The sequence below is a fragment of the Cyrtonyx montezumae genome, unplaced genomic scaffold (genome assembly GCF_038088225.1).
Source record: "Cyrtonyx montezumae isolate F1298 unplaced genomic scaffold, pur_monq_1.0 scaffold_7, whole genome shotgun sequence".
NCBI lineage: Eukaryota > Metazoa > Chordata > Aves > Galliformes > Odontophoridae > Cyrtonyx > Cyrtonyx montezumae.
In genome coordinates this window covers 2,359,102-2,378,904 of record NW_027072078.1, presented here as the reverse complement: position 1 = coordinate 2,378,904, position 19,803 = coordinate 2,359,102, and the positions used below count along the sequence as shown (strand labels likewise).

The following is a 19,803-nucleotide window of genomic DNA, read 5'->3' as shown; positions in this document are numbered from 1 at the left end:
CCGATCTCAATGGGAACGCCCCGTCCGGAGGCGGAGAGGAGTGGCCGTGGGAACTTGTGGGCGTGGTCTCCGTGCTATTCCCCGCCCCCCCGGCACCGCTCGTCCAATGGGAGGCTGTCTCGGCGGGCACGTGGGGCGGGCCGCGTTCCCAGCCGGGCAAAATGTGAATGGGCGCGGGGGAGCGGGTGGGCAGAGGCAGCGCGGCGCGGGGCGGTGGGGGGCGGCCGGTCCCGATGTGCGGGCGGCGGCGGCCCCGCTCCGCCCCGGCTCGGCCCCACGCGTGGGCGCTGCGAGAGCCCGAGCAAGAGGAGGAGGAGGAAGACGAGGAAGAGGAGGAAGGTGGTCGCCGCCGCCGCTACCGCCGCTGTTGCTCCTCCGCCGGCCCGGCATGAGCGCGGCTTTCCAGCCCTCGCTGATGATGATGCAGCGCCCGCTGGGAAGCAGCACGGCCTTCAGCATCGATTCGCTCATCGGCAGCCCCCCGCCGCCAGCCCCCGGTCACTTCGTCTACACCGGCTACCCCATGTTCATGCCGTACCGACCCGTCGTGCTGCCCCCACCGCCGCCCGCCCTACCGCAGTCCGCCCTACAGCCGCCGCTGCCCCCCGCGCCGCCCCCACCGCTGCCCGCCCTGCCCGGAGCCTTCTGCCCGGGGCTGGCACAGGGCATGGCCCTCACCTCCACGCTGATGGCCGCGCTACCCGGCTCCTTCCCCTCCTCTCCGCCGCGCCCCGAGGCCGCCAGGAAGTTCGCCCCCCCGGGGAACTTCGACAAGGCCGAGGGACTGCCCCCCCCGGACGGCGGCGGCGGCGGAGACGACGGCAAAACCGGGGGGGGGCTGCTGTCCTTCCCCGCTGCCGACGCCGTGCACGCATCGCTGGGTGAGTGCGGGCCGAGGGCGGTGGGGCTGGGGGGGGTTGGCGTGTGGGGAAAGACCCCTGGTTGTTTTTTTTTGGGGGGGGGGGGGGGTGAGGTTCGCGGTTGGGGGTGCTGACGGCCGGATTTCCTAATTTTCTGACTTTTTCCGGCCCGGAGAGGGGAGGTTCGGAGCCCCTCGGTTCGATTCGGCCGTTGGAATCTGGGGGTCTCGGCCCGGGGGGTTTGACGGTTCTCTATTCATAAATTCGGGCATCGGAATCGGGGGTCCGGGCCCGGGGCTTCGCTGCCCGCGTTTCGTTTCGGGCTTCGTAATCGTCGGGTGACCCGGGACGTGGGCTTCGGAGCCCCTCGGTTCAATACAAGCCTTTGCAATTCGGGGACCCGGGCTTCTCGGTGACACCCAAACCGCCAAAAGGGCTCTGGGATCCGGGCCCTAACGGGGCTCTGTGCTCGGTTGCAGCCGGGGCCCTCCGCGGCGGCCCCAAGGACGACCCCAAAGCGGAGGAGGAGGCGAAGGGCCGCGAGGAGAACTTCTCCATGGACAGCGACCTCGACTACAGCTCCGACGAGAACGGCCCCACGCCGGCGGCCCCGCGGGAGGAGGACTGTGGCACCGCGATGGAGGAGAACCCCCCCGGGGCCGCCAACGCCGCCGCCAACGCCGCGGCCACGGGGAAGAACCGACGGCGACGGACGGCGTTCACCAGCGAGCAGCTCCTGGAGCTGGAGAAGGAGTTTCACTGCAAGAAGTACCTCTCGCTGACGGAGCGCTCGCAGATCGCTCACGCCCTGAAGCTGAGCGAGGTGCAGGTGAAGATCTGGTTCCAGAACCGGAGAGCTAAGTGGAAGCGGGTGAAAGCGGGCAACGCCAGCTCCAAGGCCGGGGAACCGTCGAGGAACCCCAAGATCGTGGTGCCCATCCCGGTGCACGTCAGCCGCTTCGCCATCAGGAGTCAGCACCAGCAGCTGGAGCAGGCGAGGCCCTGAGCTCCGCTTTGGGGGGAGGGGGTGTGGGGGGGGAGGGGGTGGGACGTGGGGAGGGGGGGTTGGGGGGGGTGTGCAAAAAGTTGACAAACGGGGTTTTCGACGGAGCCGCTCTGCAAGCGACGGAAGCCAAGCGAAACAAGAAAACGACGCCGACTACAACAGAAAAACAAACAAGAAAACCCCCCGAACACCTCAACAACCCCCCCCCCCCACCACCACCACCCGCAAGAATAAGAATAATAAATCTAGAAGCGACGCGAGCCCACCGGAGACCCCCTCCCCCCCCCTCCCTCCCATTGAGTGACATGGAGGTAAAGAGCGGCCGAACTGAGGGCGGAATGCCGCACGGAGCCGGGACCGCATCGCCCCGGGGTACCGGAGCGGGGATGGCCTCACGCTGCCGGGACCCATCGGTCAGAGCCACGTTGAGAAGTGGGGTTGGGGGAGGGAGGGGGGGAAGACGGACGGACGGACAACACGGACGCGGAGGAAAGCACGAACTCACCGTTGCGGTTTAATTTATTTCGATGTAGCCCGTTTCCTTCTAAGTTATGAAATTGACGAAGCCGACTCCCGTCTTGTGAATAAAAAGCGACAAAGAAACGAGCACGCACACACGCACACCCGTGCCCCCACCCCACTCCTCGCCCCCGGGTCCGACGATGGGTGGTATTTTTCCGGGCTTTTTTTTTCGCCTTTTTTTTTTTTCTTTTCGTTTTGGGGTCTCCCGGAGGGGACCCCGACCTCCCCCGCGGGGTTCGCTGCTGGCCCGGCTGGTGATGCGGGATGAAGGGGCGGGTGGGCGATTTTATCCCGATTTCGCTTTTTTTTTTCCGCCTCCGGGAGCGATAGGAGTGGGGTGAGGGGGGGGGGGAGCGCGGATATGATGAAAAAAAAGTGAGAAAACGGGAAAAAAAAACTGGGAAAGAAATGAAGAAATCAGCGCCTGGCAGAGGGGGCACGGGAGTGAAACGGGTTTTTGCGGCGGCACCGCGCAGAGCCGTCGCGTTTCGTTTTATTTTGTTGGTTTTTGTGTTCGTCTCGTGTATTTATTTTTTTTCCCCTATTTTTTTTTTCTTTTCCCCCGTTTTTAACTCTGCCCTTCGCTCTTTTCGCCTCCTTTTGGGACCTCACCCCGCGCGGAGCCGGGACGCGCGTGGGTCCTCACTCCGCTTTTTCCTTTTCCGATTCGTCCCCTGCTGCCGTTATCACCGAGAACGGACGGAAGGGAATCGCGGCCTCTCCGGGTGTGGGGGCACTTTTGGGGGCTGGGGGGGTCTCCTCTCGTCGGAGCGGGGTTGGGGGCGGAGGGGCAGCCCCGGGCCGGGCCGGGGGAGGCAGGAGATAAACAACGCGGGGCTGATGGCTGTCATCATCGCCATCATCGCGGTTTCATTTGGCTGCCTAATGAGTCAGAGCGCGGGCAGAGAGAAAAATTGTCAATCGCCCGGGCTCTAATGAATTTTTTTGCAAATTGTAATCAAGCCAGGCCGTCTCAGCTCGCTGATTAATGAGACCCAGGAGGCCCGGCCAGCACCTCGGCTTTTTATTCCATCCCGTCCTCCCCGCACTAAATTAACAGCAACTTGTCTGAGCTTCAAATTAACTCCCAATGATTAATTCTGATGGGGGGGGTCTGAAGAATAGCTCGTCCTAATAGGCGCTGGCCTCTGATGCTGTTTGAAATTAATACACTTCCCCTTTGGCTGCCGGCTTTAATCCAAGGTTGGGCTTTGACATCACTCTATTTGTTGTTCCAATAAATTCCTCTCGCATCTGCAGATCAAATAATTGTGCCGTGTGGGGAGCGCTGCCCCACGGCCCCACCACGGAGGGAAGGAGAGCAGCCGACCCGGGAACGGGGCTTGGGGATCCCCCCCCACCCCCATACGTGCGATATTATAGATTGGATATTATATTTGTGCTGCGTCCACCAGCGGGAGGATGCCCTCTCTGCCACTCTCCCTTAACGAAGCCATCACTGCTTTTCACTGCTAACACCACCCCGCCTCCCCCAACCAGAAGGGGGTCCTCAAGCCCTTGGGGGGTGCCTGGCTGCCTCTCCTCTTGTTTCTGTTTGTGCGGACCTAAATGTTGTCACCATTACAGCTGGGGCCGTCAGGGCTCTGTGCCTTCTGCCTGCCCCCTTCGCCCTCAGCGTGTGGGACGTGGGGCCTGCGGGGGCTCCCAGGTGCCCACATGGGGCTGCAGAGGCTGATGAGAGCACCAGGGCCGAGCAACAACCCCCCCCTCCCCACCCCATCCCTGTGAGGTGTGCGTTGCTCCCTATGGGGGGATCCCGCTGTGGGGTCAGCTCCCACGAACGGGGCTCAGTGGGGGCTGAACCCATCCTCACCCACATCCCTTCTGATCCGGCAAGCAGCAGAGGATGCAAAGCACTCCTCGTAAAGCAGCCAGCACCCAACGCACAAAAGCAGCGCCGTAAGCAGGAAGACAACCTGTATGAATTATAAACTGCCTCGTAAAGCCCGATCGCGGCTCCAAAACCCTCCGCACCGTGTGCCTATGGGATGCAGCAGCTCAGGGATGGGGAAATCCCGCTGGGCTCAGGACAAATTCCCCCCCCTCCACCCCCTCTTAGAGGTTGGGGTCCTGCAGCTGAGCCCCCGTGTCCCCTCCTGCCCCCCCCGGCCGCCCCTCGCTTGCTCTTTTCTCCCTCCTGCTACGCCCGGCCCATAGAGAGCCTTAATCTATTTATTTCGAGCCACTTCATCCTCTCTCCAGCTTTTGTCCCGGCCTCAGCCTCCGGCTTTGTGGCAGGGCCGCTGAGGTTCTCAAAGCCCCTTCCCCTATAGTTTGAGGTCTCCTTGCCTGCCTGAATTACAATGGATAAAACAGGATTACACTGACCCGATCCCAGCGCTCCCTCCCTCCAGCTCTGCAAAGCCGCTCGCAGAACTTTCCTCGGGCACTGAGCGGCCCCGGTCGGGCTCAGGAGCGGCACTAAGTTCCTAAAGGACGGAGGGATGGAGAGTTTTTATTGCTCCCATCCCATCATTAACAGAGCAAAAGACAAGCTGGAGGCTCGGGCTCTTCCAAACGATGCTACGGTGTCTATCAGAATGCTGCCACTCCGAATTAGGGCCGTTTTTAAGGCTCACAGCTGTATCCTTTCCCTTTTTCCCCGTCGATGTTGAGCTCTGAAGCCCACGACTGCTCTTTCTCCCCCTCCCCAATTATTTTCATATTTCAACATTTCCAAAGCGGCAATAAGTTCCCTCGAAAGAAGGGTAATAGGAAGGCTCTCTAAGAGAAATTGTTAATTTGGGATTTATAAAGGACTTTCCTTAATGAATAATAGTTGAGATCGATCTGTCTTCCTGCCTCATTCTGCTAAGTAACATTTGTAAAGCGAGCTGATCCCAATTACTCCCTCTAATAACCGTCTCCGTTCGGTGAGCGGTCTCTGAGGGACGGAGCAGAAAAGCCCCGCTCCCACAGCGCTGCCTTTTTTGGGGGGGCTCCCCTTCTCCCTGTATGGCACAGCTCTCAGACCCCACGGGAGGGGGGCTCGGTCCTGGGGCTGCACACCCCTGTAGGGCTGTAGGGAGGGATGTGGGTTTGGCCACGCTGAGAGCCTTTGCCATTCCTTCTGTTTCATCTCTCCTCGTACTTGGGTAAAATAAATAAGGGGGTATTTATTTCTCTCCCCCCTTTGTAATGCCTTCGTGTGGCCGGAGGGAGCTGAGAAGGGGACGCTGGAGACGGGGAAAATCCCGTCATATTTGTTCACCTGGCATGAACCTCGGTGCAGCAGCCAATAAATAAATTGGAACCATCTCCGGACCTGATTAGCTTGCTAATTAAGCTCAGTTCTGGGGAAATCTGCAATAGGCGAGGTACCAAAATCCGCTTTCAGAGCACCCAAGAAGAGCTCACCCAACTGACAGCGTCCGCATCCCCAGGGCCACCCGTGCTTGCGTCAGGGACGGCTCAGGTTGGACTGTTAGCAACAATTTCTTCTCCGAAAGAGCGGTGATGCAGTGACACAGACCGCCCAGGCAGCGGTGGGGTCACCATCCCTGGAGGTGTTCAGGAACCATGTGGCACTGAGGGACGTGGACCTGCTCCTCCGACCCCTCGCAAGGAGCTTAAAAACAAACAGATCCAGAAACGGAGGAGCTCAGATTGGTCAGGGCAGTATGCGAATAAATAAGCGCTAATTGCTGGCAGCAGCGTTGCATGTCAAGTGCAGTTATTGTGACCACATTTATTGGCCAATTAAGGGCTTTACTGGACATTAGGCGAGATAAATTACTGCCTGGTGGGTTTTCCAGTCCTATCACTTGATACAAAGCGGTCTGTGGTTTCCCTAAGACGCCGTGGTAACTCACTGCGAAAGTCGTGCTGTGGGGGAAATTCTTTTACACAGAGGGCTGGTGAGGATCTCCGTTCGATCTGATGTTCCTCTTCCCGATTTTACTCGACCCCAAGGAGTCTGCGGGCTCCGGAGCAGCTTTTCCTGAGAGATTGCTTCCAGGATCCATCAAAGTGAAGCCTTTGTAGGCATGGGTGGAAACACACAGCAAGGCCTTGTGGCAGAGCAGCAGTCTGGTCCCCACAGTAATTACTGCTTTGTTCTTAAAAAAAAAAAAAGAAAGGAAAAAAAAAAAAGGGGGGTGAGGGGGTGGGGAGGGGAAGCGGGTGCTGCTCCTATTATTGGAGGCAATAGTTTTCCTTCAAAATCTCTCTCCGACCTCTGTTGCCTTCCAGTAGAATATTTTCTTTTCTTCCCAGGCATCTTGTGAATGCCACCAGCTGCGGGTGTTGCAGGGGTACGTGGGGGTGGGTTTGGGGTAGGTGAGGAATGTGAGAATGAAATCCAAACTAAGAGCTCGTGTTCCGAGCCCCCGTTGCAGATTAAAAAGGGTAGAGCAACCCAACCTCCCCCCTCCCCCCTCCTGCTTGGGTGATGGTTTGACTCGTGGTGGGGTGAAACACAGTGGCAAAACCTTGCAGGAACAAAGCTGCTGCATGACAGAACAGTGATGTAGACCCAAAACGCACAGAAAAAGAGAGAGAGAAAAAAAAACCCACAAGCCATCCTGCTGTTTCTTATCCCCCACACTGCTGGTGCAGCCTTTGAGAGTTAAAGAGAGGGAAAGGAAAGAGGAAACATCACCAAAACCCCACCAGCAGCCACGAAACCAAAGACCCAACCCTGGAGCACTCCTGCTCCGTCCCTGGAAATGATCGTTTTCCTTCCTTGTATTGGCCAGGTGTGTGCACTGTGTTGGTCACTGGACTAGGAAAAGGTCACAGAATCACACAACCCTTCACCTTGCCCAACCCCAACCCATCTCTAGCATGCCCACTTCCCATGTCCCTCAGTTGCTGCCTTTACGCCTCGTTTGGAAGGAAATCCCCTGCTCTTTCAACCTCACAGCTCGACTCACTTCTCAACTCAATCGTTCAGAATACATGAGGTATCCAGCCTACATGAGGTAGCTTCCTCATGGATCTTCAACTCTTCCATTTTTCCTCAGCCCCATAGCATGTGAAAACACCTCTTTTATCCCATTAATAAAACACCAAATGTTACCTGCTGTTCTCTCCATCCCAGAGCAGCTCTGGTCACTCCGGTCTTCACCCTGTGTTGAGCTTCCCTGTTTCTTCCCATGTTGCACTAAGGCAAGGATCTTCATAGACGTAAATAAAAGTCAACTTGGTGCTTGCAGAATCCTAACAGAGAGCCGTGATTTCCCTTCAAAGAAGCGATCAGACCATGCCATACCATATGACCTTAAAGATGTTTTATTATTCTTATTTTAAATGATCATTTCAACCAATTTAGCAGATACAGATGTAACCGTTACCGGCCTAATTCCTTGGATCTCCTCCAGAGGCTCTTAAAGCCGAGGTGCAACGTTTACTGCTCTCTCCTCCTCTGGGAGAAGGGCTGTTTTTAATGAAAGCCCACGTATTCTTTTTTTTGCTGGGAGATCTGTCACTTAGTTCATAAGCGCTCTCAGAACTCTTAGATATACACCATTACAGTCCGGTGACTTATTGCTTTTTAATTTATCAATTTGCACCATTCCCAGCTCTTCCGACATCCCAGGTCTCGGATCATACTTCATCTTTATTGCTGGTGAGGAGTGACAGTATCTCATCATTAACAGCGGGTGAAGCAGGGCTGGGGCAGGTGTCCCTCAATAACACCGCAAAGAACAGAGCTGTGACGAACAAGTTTTCTTGTCTTTATTAGAAAGAGACTATACAGTATAGCAGCCTCCCTCTGTGGTACTTTACAACTTTATTCATTTTATTTTTCTCCTTTTTTTAATTGTTTTTTTTTTTTTTTCATTGGGGATACTGTACAGCTGACACGGAAAATCTCGACGCGAAGAGAGAGAGAGGAAAGGGAAACGTAATACAAACTGGCACACGTAATCAAAACAAAACCGTATTGAAAACGACAAGCAGGGTGAAACGTTTATCAATCGTTTTAATTACAGTACAAACAATATAAATAAAGCATCGGGTCATCGTAAAACAAACTTGCTGAATGAGGTAATAGAAAAACCAACAACAAAAAGACGCATGGTTTTTTGTTTTAATAATTTCCACACTGTCTTGTCATCATTTATACATTACTATTTACAGAAACAGAAAAAAAATATCCAAACAAACAAACAAAAAAATACCAAACCAAACAAACCTTGCTCTAAAGCCTGCCACGTGCTAGGTATCTCTGCCTCTACCCCAAACACAGTCCTCAGGTGTCCCTACTCACCTGGGCGCCCTTCCTCCCTGTCCTAACCAGGAACACAAGCATCACAAAGCAAAACAAATGCAACAACAAGGGGCTGAGCACCCCTGAACACCAAGTCTGCATCGGGTGCAAGGAGACGTGGGGAGAAACAGGGCACCCTCAACCATGGCCTCTGCGCATCTGAGCCAAACCCCAGCCCAACCCACCCACCAGTCTCCCCCAGTATGATCACGATGAGCACGACTGAAAACAGGAGTAAAGATGGAGTGAGCACACCTATCCAGGCTCCCCCTGCGCTGTCGGTACACACGAGGCCTCAGCCCACATTGGCTGGTGATTACGGTTCCCTCAAAGCACCACGTTAGAGTTCAGTGGCCACAGACAACGGGGTAGGGATGGGGTGCCCTGATCCTCACCAATATCTCACCACATCTCCCTTCCCAGTGACCCCGTCGGTGCAGTAAGGCCCCTAAAGGCCACTGGATCAGCAGGCTCTGGGCCCACGCTGAAACTCAGCCAGAAAGCAGGATCTTGAGCAAATACAAAAAATATAGGGCCTCTGGGAAGCATTCTGTCCTTATCCTCATCCATGTCTCCTTCCCCAGTGCCCATAGGCTGCTGGACTGGGGTTCTCATCCCAACCAAAGTTCAGACCCAGTTTCTGAATTACAGTGTGGCCATTGGAATGAGCTGAATTTTCACTCTGAGCCAGGTATCTCTGTGAACCCTGAGCTTTCCAGAGCCTGTTCCTGCATCTCCCTGCAACGTGCGATACCGTGCAGCCCTCCTGCTCCCCTGGAAATGGCCAAACTGGGAAACATGCCTGTTTATAAACGTCAGACTGAAAACCTGGCTCCAGCTTCAGGCTGTGATTGATGTGTAAATGTGTGCGTGGACACTGAAGAGGATGGCTGACAGAGGTATGTTGAGCACAGATGTGTATACACACACACACACACAAATGCAAAGCACTTTTAGTTAATCCGGTTAGTGACATCCATGCAATACACTGCTTTATCTTAGGACTTCACTGCACTTGATGACCAAAACTCAGCTCAGCCACTGAGCTTCTAGATGTGTTCCCACTCAGTTGCCCTCACATTTAGCTACCCAAAGTACAGGCAGAGGGAGGTGGGAAGGGCAGAAGGATGAGTTCTCAGAAGCAAAACACACTGGCCAGTTCTGCAGAACGTGGCGTACACAAAACAGCTGATGGTGCATTCACTGCCAGCAAGCAACACGGTCATCCCAAAGGCATGCCAATAGACCTCAATAAGCCCCCCACCCCCCTTCACGCTTTGTACAGAACACACAGGTGAACATTACTAGCTCCGAAGCATCATAAAATAGGCAGCTCTTAGGACTGGAAGCAAAGAAGTTCATGGCCAAGAGAAAGCTGAAGCATTGCACGTCAGCAGAACCGACCGCTGCCGCCTCAATACGCACCAGGGATTGGGGAGAGGTGCAGACGTACAAGAAAAGGCTGAAAAAAAGAACTTGAATCTGGAGTGAGGGTTTGGTTTTGCTTTCTTTTTCTTTTTTTTTTCTTTTTGGCTATGCAGCAAACACGAGAATAGCCAAGAACGCCCTACAAGAAATTCTACCCATGAATCAACTGAAACGGAAGGAGATGTTCAACGGAGGATCCGAGACTAATAGACAGAGATTCTGTGTGCTAACAGCTGTAGCAGGGGGAAACAGAGTGTCCTGAGGATGAAATGTGCCGATGGGCAAGTCCTCACGCACCCAAAGTGCCCCACGTTTGGTCCCCAACACTTTCCTGCTTTCCCTAAGGAACCTCCCCGTACAACCAAGACCCGTTCCCTGTTAAGGTGCAAACACGGCTCCCCGAGACATTTGTGAAGGGCCCTTCAGAACCCTCTGTGAAATCTGTGCTTGTCTCCACTATTACTACTTTACACTAGAAACTACAAATTACTTCATTTTTCTTCCCGATCTCCGTACAAATATAAAAGATGAAGCTATCTGAAAAGCGTTCTCATCTAATTATACTACATTACAGTGCTGGAGATCATTGCTAGGAACGCATCTGCACTCACACCTCTATTCCCTTCTTTACATTACACAGCTTCCTCTTGCCAGGGGAAATCTCCAAGTGCAGCTAAAGCTCCGTGCACTACCACACATCATTTAAGGAAATGGGGAAAGACAGCAGAGTAAACAATAAGCATGTTCACAAGGTTATGATACACTACACTGAAATGCTCACACACCCTCTCTCCTTTCCAATAGCTCATCTGGTCTTCCCAGCTCGGGATGCTCCAGAAACAGCTTTCCTTCTGCTCCTTTTTAGCAACGAAGCCGAAAATCTGGCAATGGGAGTCCTCGGCCAAATCTCTGAGCTGGCAAGACTGTCTTATGTTCTCAAGAAACTAGTGAGGAATAAGTAAAACCCTCCTGAACTCCTGGTAGGTGAGAGGTTCAGTTGCCAGATTCGCGTTTGGCTCACCTCCACTCTCTGACAGCAATGAGCTTAACGAAGAAAAGTGCTGATGTTGATAGCAAACACTTCCACCTAGTGTTTTAGTCACAGAGGATAAAGTGCAGAGGAAGTGGGATTTAAAAGGACCTGGGATCAAGGAAAGGGTTCAGTGGGGTGCTCGGTGAGAAACACAGCCACAGTCTCAATTTCCTCAGATAACAGAAAGAGATTTAGTCAGCACTATGAGAGCACGGCTTCGACATCATCACTGCCAATGCTGATACATCCAAGGGAAAGCTACGTGTAGGTTCAAAGCATCTGCATCACCGCTTCATTAAAGTACAAGGTAATTAGCTGGCTAGCCTTGACACACCATTTTTCCTATAATACAGTGGAAGTTCCTCCTGTAAAAAAAATCTGTTTCCCAAGGTTCACCTGCAGAATTCTTTTAAAGAAAGGAGAGCACGATTCTTCTACCCGAAGCCTGGCTGCCCTTGTTTCTCACACATCCCTCTCAGCTCTCGAAGAGAAAGGTGGCCCAAAGAGAACACTCCAACTACGTACAGAAAATATTTTCCATTAGGGAAAAAAAAAAGAACGAAAAAAGCTCCAAAATGCATTGAGAACTTAACCACAGCGAAGTTGCCTACAACGTATTTGAAATATTGGACTTGATTTTCTGAGAGAAACGTGCTGGCAGCTGGGAAAGTGTGATGCACTTCACACCGTGCCCCCTGGGGTGGGTGGAGAGCTTGTGTGCACCAAGACCCGGGGGGCTTTCAGCATCCCACTCAGCCCAATGTTCAATGGGACATCCCGTTGCCGAGGGATCACCCATCAGTACCAGAGCTGCATGGGAATGGTGGAGAAATAGCCATCATTCCTCAAAAATAATCGTAAATAAAATAAAATAAAATAAATCCCAGCGTGAACCAGAATCGGATGTAGCATTAATCTGATGCAGCCAGCCTAGGCTGGATGGAGGAAGGCCCCCACTATGGCCAGAGGTCCATGTGGTAACAAAGCACAGAAAGATAGTACCACAGGACAGGGAAAGCTGGTCAGTACGGCCATGCTTTCACCTCAGAGCTCGCTTTTCCTCTGTGATGTTATGATTTTACATCCAATCTCTAATTTTTCTCTCTCTCCTTTTCCTTAAGATATCCAGAATCATTTTTATTTTCTCCCCCTTCTCATTTTTTGTGGCGACCTATATTTTGTTTAGCAATTGCTAGCCTCCACCCATTCGTATGCTGAAGGAAATACAGAGCCCCAAGGAAGAACAACACTGAAGGCTTGGGAAATACACGAAGGGCAGGTAGATTTCCAAATTATTATGCTGTGTGCACCTCACTGACTCCACATAATTGCTCCTTTGCCATCCAATTCAGTAAGAGTTTTCAACTTTCTCTGCAATACGCCCTTCCTCCATCTCCACATTGCCATATGCCACTTAAAAATTTACTTTCTGGTCCACCAAAAAAAAAAAAAGTACAGCCTGCTTCCCTGCACCAGAAACCTGGTTTTGCAGAAAGTGGCAGAAGCCAGGATCCGTCTGGTAATACAAATAATGATAATAATGATAAAAACAATAAAAAACAAGTCAAGTATTACAACTTGGAACTCAAATGGACCGCCCAGGCTACTTTCAACAAGCCATTTTTCTCCCATAAAGCAGCCACGTTCAGAGTTATGGCAGCCGTGCCCTGCCTGTCTTGGTGAAGGCTATCAATCCTGAAATTAATCAAACCTGATCTGCACACATCCAGACTATGGCTTTTTGTCTTGGCTTGTGAAAGCGGCACGACTTCTGAATTAAAATCTATTTACAGCACTGAGAAACAGCCTCTTTTCCTTCCTAAATGGTCTCACATATATATATGAGAAGATATATATATATATATATCTTCTCATGCCAAGCATGCCATAATCTCATTCTGATATGCTCCTCAAAGGCTTGCAATGGAAACAGAGGTCACCGCTGGGGGTATTTTCAACATACAGTGATCTGGAATCCACAGATCCTAACTAGTTGCACATCATTTAGTTCACATCCAGTACAGTTTATAAATTAACAGAGGTGTCATTTTCTGTACAAAAAAAAAAAAAAAAAAAAAAAAATCAATGCATATTTATGATTTTTTTTTATTCAAATAGATTTTACATACATATAATCTAAAGACACAATACAAAATCTGTATAAGTTAGGCAATGCATCACAGGAGTGACCAAAAACTCAACACGTTTACCTTGGCAAAATGACAGAACGTATTTCTGCTGGCTGAAAAAATATTAGCCTTTGATGCATTTATTAATTTTACTAAATGTACTTGAAATGCTTTTCCTTAGCGGTATTCATTATTCCTTTTTGTGTTTCATAGTTACTCTTATTTATTTTTTCCATTTTGTTTCTACACCAAGGAGACTGCAGTCAAATAACACTCAGCAACTCATTTCCTCTCTTTGGACTGAAAAATTAAACAGATACTAAATTATGACAGTGAATTTAGAAAGGAGGGCTCCAAGGGCTTGAAAGAACATGTCTGAGATAATATGATGCTTCTAAGAATATTGCAATCACATCCAAGCAATCACCGAAGCGTGCCATGTAACTACCTCCTCAGCTAATATGCTTTTTTCTCCGTGATGACTAATCATGTTCTATTAAACAGCAGTAATGCTGGAAGAACTCAACTATACAAGTGTAATGAAGCCAGTATTCTCCCTGGACAGATTAGCTACAACTGATTTGACACATACCATCATAGGAGCTTCAAACCTGACAAACTCTGTGCTTGCTTCTGATTTATGCCGTCAAGCTCTTCAGAGAAGAGAATGAAATCCAGCCGTTCCGTTTGGTAGAGGTGAAATGTACTGATGTGCTTAACTGTCAGTTATGGAAAGTTACCATTTCTTCTTTCTTCTCCTCTCGCTCTCACCTCCCTTCCTCCCCCGCCTTCTGTACTTGTAGAGCCTGTGCCCAGGGACAACTGTCCCCATGGTCCCGTGCCACGCGCCGTGTCCTAGAGAACCCACGCGCTCTCGCACACTTCTGCTGTCCTGTTGTCATCATTCGAGAGCTGTCACTGAAACAACTGCTTTCTCTGCAGCCCCTTTTGCTCCTTCTCATCCCCTCGTGCTATCCAGATGCGCTGTTTCTGGATGGGACAGGGATGCACCGAGGGGTGAGGGGAAAAGGGAAGGTATTGGACTCACAGAGCAGAGCTGTGATGGGAATGGAGGAATATGAGGCCGCGGATGTAATTCAGGTCAGCGAATACGTGAGTAGGCTCCTCAGATGATGGTGGGCATCCTTCCGCTGCTGTTGTTCCGGTTGTTGTTCTTCCTGGACAGATTTGGAGTGGCCATGAGGACGAAGCGCTCGTCGGGGCAGCCGTACTGGAGGAGAACATCAATGCACTCCTGGCTCGAAGCCTGCCTGGCGTAGGCCAACGCCGTGTTCCCATGGGCATCGCGTGCCATCACGTCAACGCCATACTAGAGAAAGAAGAGATGCCACCTGAAGCTCTGGTGCAGACAGAGCGTTAACAACAGAGGGAGTGAGCTCAGGATGGGAAGGCTGGAACTGAGCTGAGGTCGGGGAGAGGGAGGGGAGTGAGAGGGAAGGGAGCAGAGCATCGGTGAGTTACACGTGGAAGGGTTTCAAATGGCATTTCCAACAGGTGCTAAGGATACCTCTCCTCCCTCGTTGATTACCTTCTACCAAGGGCGGCAGAGCGAAAGGAGGGCACGTTACCATCTTTACAAAGCACGCGACGAGCGAGCACTCACCCAGATCAGGAGCTGCACCAGCACCACGTTTCCCTTCCTGCAGGCCAGGTGCAGGGCGGTGCGCCCATCGCCGTCCCCGCAGGTCTCGTTCACCTCCTCCCGCGTGCCGTGGGCGAGGAGCAGGATGACTGTGCGCAGATCTTCCTCGGCTGTAGCCCTCAGGAGGTGTTGGCCAAGAGAAAGTTCCAGGCACTGCAGCGGGGCAAGGAAGAGCTTCTGCTCGTATTTTGCACGTATCCAACGCTCTTTTTCCTCCCTAGAGGAGCCAAACAGAATACGTCACTCCGGCCTGGCTTTGCTGCCTACCAGGATGCCAGCAGATAGCGACCAACAGAAAGAGAGAAAGAAAAACACACCAGGCAGACGGTGCCCACAGTAGGGCTAAGGTGTGTTGCAAAGCGCAGGAGGAAAAACATGCAAAAAATCTGTGTTTAAAACCTGAAGGGACCAGCACAGTGCTGACAACTCTCAGCGACCACTCCTTGCATTTCAAACAGCAGAGCAACCCCTGCATGACACAGCCTTGCTTGCAGAGGTCCTTCCTCTTTCAAAAACCCAGTTGCCAATGCAAAAGACATATGGAGGGTTTCTTCTGCTTGTTTTTCCCAAATGCAAACTATCCAAACAGTACTTTGAAGCACCATTTCCTCCTCCTGATAGGTCAAATAACTACCAGGAGCTTTCTGGATGCTATTATGTTACGGGATGACAAGGACTACAAACAACCTCCTCCGCTCCCCGTTACAAAAATTAACATACAATTATAGGATCTAAGAGATCCAGCCCTCGACAAAGCCCCGTTTGAAGGTACCGTAGGTAATCCGTGCAGCCTGTGAAAACCATATACATCATCTAGCAGGGTGGCTTGTTACTGGTGACATATTTTTTCCTCCGGAGCACAAAAGGAAAAGCTCTGTTTACGCCTTTCAGCACTGTTTACACTACTCCCAGTAATCTAGTGTCAGGTTAGCCCTAATCTGTTTTTAAATACTTATGTAAACAGATCCTTCCAACAGCAAATCTGGATTAGTTTTGCATCATTTCCTGGTACACGAGGAGTGACCTTACTGCGACCTCTGTGGATGCTCTCATGCAGAGCTTCCCAAAGCACACGCTTCTCTGCACCAATGACAATTCACCCTACAAACAGGTAAGGGCTTTTTTGTTTTGTTTTTTTTTCAGAGAAAAAGTGCAAACAGATAATTAACACAAAAAGCGCAGCGCTCAAATTAAACCCCTGAATGACTCCTGCAAGCTAAAAGGCACACACACAAAAGAAAACACTTAGGGAGCCGCAAATTAACCTTTGATGGCAGGATCTGATAAACAGGATCGGTTCAGGTATTCAAGATGGAGAGGAGAAAGAAAAAGACTTCTGTTATCACCACGACTCTTAATGTGCGCAGTCGTTGTGCAGTTGTGTTGTTCTAAGGTTAAAAATACAGCAGCAGTGCTCTGAGCAGGATGAAGTGACACACATACAGTTCCTTACAACTAAACGTGCACTCCTGCAGCATCGCAACGTCTCTAGGACCTACTGACCATGGCTGGAAGAGAAATCCCTTCTGTTTAAACTCAATCCTCCCACCTCTCATCACTACTCAGCGTAAACTACGTTCCAATGTGGAAATGGAGACCTGACGTTTTAGAGTTTTAGGCCGTTGTTTTACAGGTTTGTTGGCATGAGTTTCACACCTGCCTTGTGCTGCATGGGAACAGTGCAAAGGCAAGTCAGACCAAGACTCCAGAGCTGTGTTGGTGGATGTTATCAACGAAAGGAGAGATGTTTTAAAAGTCTCAGACATTTGGGGGCAGCACGTCACTGAGGTTGTCTATGGAACGAGATTTTGATCCTATCCAACGGTTCAAAGAAAGATATGCTGTCTGGATTTTCTCACAGAAAATTATACTTATCAACACGGGACTGGTAGAACTGAAAATCAGAAGGACTGGTTCTGAAGCATCCTCTAGAAAACCAATGTCCACAGACCTCCTCTCTCAACTTCTGGCACAAACAGTTTCATTTCAAACAGCAAATTCTGGACTTCCTTGGACGATAGCTTCAGCTTCACTGCACGCATCCACCTTAGAACCTGATAACACCACACAAATACTGCAGTTGTTTCTCTGACACCACCATCTCACTTCTGGGGTTCACAGTCTGTCTTGGCCGAGGTTTCATTTCCCCATAGGAAGGCCAGTCCAAGAGCAGAGTTGTCAGCAGTAGATCACTTAGCCTCATTCCAGTCCCCTGGAGGACCACCGTTCACATCCCCTGTTAGCTAATGAGCTAAAAAATGAATTATTGGAGCGGTCAGCAATAAGAAGGAAGAGGAGGCACAGTGTTTCGCTTCAGCCAGCACTGGCATACCTTTGAATAAATCAACTGAATAAGAGTACAAGGAAACGAGAGGAAGAGCAAGTCATCAGAAGATAGTGAACCAACCCCTAAAAATAAAGGAAACGTACAATTAAACACCCTCTAGTAAATATTTCCCTCATTTTCCTCCATTACTTGTGATTCTGGTAACTTCCACTCTGAACAGCTCCCTCAACCACACAGTTCCAGTTCTAGTTGTCTTGACGTGCCAAGACAAGACTTACTTTGCGTACTTAATGGGCTGCTAAAATCAAGCAGAATCCCTTTTTCTAGATCAGATTAAAGCCAGTATATTGGAGAGACATCATCATCAGGTGCTTGGACGGTACCTATGACACCTAATGCTAGAGAACGTGTGAGCTGTCTGTTTTATAATGCAAATGCACAGGTGAATTAGAGATTGTAAACTCCCAAGTAATAGATTACAAATTCATAAAAAGGAGAATGAAACACTGGGTTTTGTTTGAGCTTTCTCTCTATGAACCTATCCATTCAAACTCAGACTTCTGAGAAAAGCTTAAAACCTTCCTGGACATACAAGGGCCAAATGCAATGGGGTAAGACTGCAAAATACTCTGCAGGAAAGGGGTATAATCCACTAAGCCCTGGCCAAAAACCATCACTGAGCTCTGCAAGAGTCTCCATCACTGGTGAACTCTACGCACCGAGTGGTACGGATAATGAAAACCCTGACAGAGCAGTGATACTACCATACATAGGTAAGAGTTATTAGAAACAGATGAAAATTTCACTTCTCAGTTTATTTTCATCTCATTAGGTGCTTGCTTCTCAAGATAATGTCCAATTATTTAAATTACTCTGCCAGCCACATCACATCATTATTATCTTGAAACATAAATACTGGGCACTGTGAGGGGGGAGGGTTAACTAGGTAGCATGAGAGAACATAAAAAGTAGATTTGCTTAGAGCGCAGTTTCCTTTCAGACCTACTCTTCGCTCTCTGCTTGTGAGCTTACACCAGAGATGCTCATTTAGGAGCTGAGCCCTGCGCAGCTCAGTTCCAGAGCGGTGGGTGGCTCACCCACTTTGGTGGAAAGTGCACAGCAATATTAAATCTTTTTTTCTCTCTTAAAGAGAATGAATTCTGTGTCTGAGGAGGCCTCTAAATGTTCTCTCCAGTGCCACTCACCCAAATGTCTGTGCCGTGCAGGTGCCATGCTCGTGTGCTGCCATTTCTGGATGCTCACTGAAGTGCAACACTTAACGCGGCGCTAACCTGGCTGGCTCAGCAGGAGGACTGCCAGGTTTTCTCTGTTGTTGGACAGCTGACAAAGTTAATGCGTCTGTTCCAACAAAATGAAGTAAATCTAACTCCCATAGCTCCCAAACTCTGGGAGCATCCCAGAATATGTCATTAGCTTTGTGGTCCAGCATGCAAGAAGCATACATCACCTAATGACCGGTGCAGCCCCGCTGTCAGGGCTGGGTGGCTGACCGTGCCAGGGCTTGCCATTTAAAGCAAACCCTTTGCAAAGACCCCACAGCTGTCTGATAAACTGCATCAGAGTTGGCGATGCAGTGTTGCGATGGGTAAAAAGAGAAGCGAAACACTGTGGAGGAAGGAACTGAAAAGTTTGGAAAGGTTCATGATACTTTTAATTGCAGCTAGAAAAGGGAAAGGGGGGGAGATGAAGAGGAGGCAGGAAGAAAGGGCTAGCAGCAAGGAATTTCCAAAGTGTCTTCCTGTCCCAAGCAAAGCAGGAACTGGGAGGAGAGGCATGGAAGAGGAGCCGGGAACAATATGCTGAGAAAACACAGGGGCTTCCTCTCTCTGCAGGAGAAGACCCCACTCTATTGCAAAGCGAGTGCTTAGCAGTTGACTGCTTCCTAGCATGCATGCCTTCTCTCCCAGGCTGCGTTGCTAAGGGGGAAGGTGCACAGGCCCACAAGGGATATGTAGGGCCCTGGCAAACAAGAGGGCTCCAGACAGCAAACAAAGACCGATGGCTATTTATTCCTTAATTATGGAAAGCTTTCGAGAAGCAGGGCCACTGTAAATCCCACGTACCGAAAGAAGGAGCCAAAGGACCAAGATTTATGTGCACCAGGGCAAAGAGGAAATAAATATCTCCCTGGCTCCTGATCAATATTATGAGTGTTTTGCCAACCTACAGGGTGTTTTATGAGCTGTAAGGACAGAAAGGGATCATTAATAATTAAATAAAGTCAACCTATTAAGCTTATTACTTCTTACAAGTTAAACAACCCCAATGGGCGCAGAGCGGCCCTATGGCAGAGCCGCAGGCGTCCCCATGAGGCCTGGCAGCATGGTGGCCCTACAGCTCTGGCCCAGGGTCCCCAAGCCTGGCAAGGCAGCTCAGCCAGGAAATGGTTTTATCCCATCTTGGTCACCAAAGTTATCTGGCTGAAGATGAACAATTTAATACCCCCAAAGCATTCCAAACTCAAGTTTCTTCTAACTTTGGGCCTGCTCAAGCAAACTCCAAAACAGACTCACATCTCGGCCAGCTTTTCAGTGATGCCATAGAGCAACCAGCATTTCCCCTCAGGTGTTAAGACAGTGCAGGATTTATTACTGCACAACATTAATTACCAACCTAGCT

General features: G+C 50.5%; 2 protein-coding genes across 5 annotated transcripts in view; one reads left to right on the top strand and one right to left on the bottom strand.

The window, feature by feature from the left end:
• Positions 1 to 304: 304 nt before the first annotated feature.
• Positions 305 to 1,866, top strand: GBX2 (gastrulation brain homeobox 2). The gene is made up of 2 exons (XM_065750795.1): positions 305 to 881; positions 1,340 to 1,866. Exons 1-2 carry the CDS (start codon positions 389 to 391, stop codon positions 1,864 to 1,866), a joined length of 1,020 nt encoding a protein of 339 aa, XP_065606867.1. The 5' UTR covers positions 305 to 388.
• An 11,310-nt stretch (positions 1,867 to 13,176) lies between these two features.
• The window catches only part of AGAP1 (ArfGAP with GTPase domain, ankyrin repeat and PH domain 1), a 236,199-nt gene continuing 229,572 nt past the window's right edge, over positions 13,177 to 19,803 (bottom strand). For all 4 annotated transcript variants that reach the window (XM_065750749.1, XM_065750750.1, XM_065750751.1 and 1 more), the window contains 2 exons: positions 14,838 to 15,093; positions 13,177 to 14,543 (listed from right to left, as the gene is read on the bottom strand). In XM_065750749.1, the coding sequence (XP_065606821.1) occupies positions 14,340 to 14,543; positions 14,838 to 15,093 (460 nt within the window). In that variant the 3' untranslated portion in view covers positions 13,177 to 14,339. The remainder of the gene's footprint in view (positions 14,544 to 14,837; positions 15,094 to 19,803) is intronic.

Excerpts from the sequence above, each read along its gene's own strand:
- GBX2 (XM_065750795.1), top strand. The coding sequence starts at position 389 with ATGAGCGCGGCTTTCCAGCCCTCGCTGATGATGATGCAGCGCCCGCTG. Across the intron at positions 882-1,339 it reads CGCCGTGCACGCATCGCTGG|CCGGGGCCCTCCGCGGCGGC; the intron begins GTGAGTGCGGGC and ends GCTCGGTTGCAG.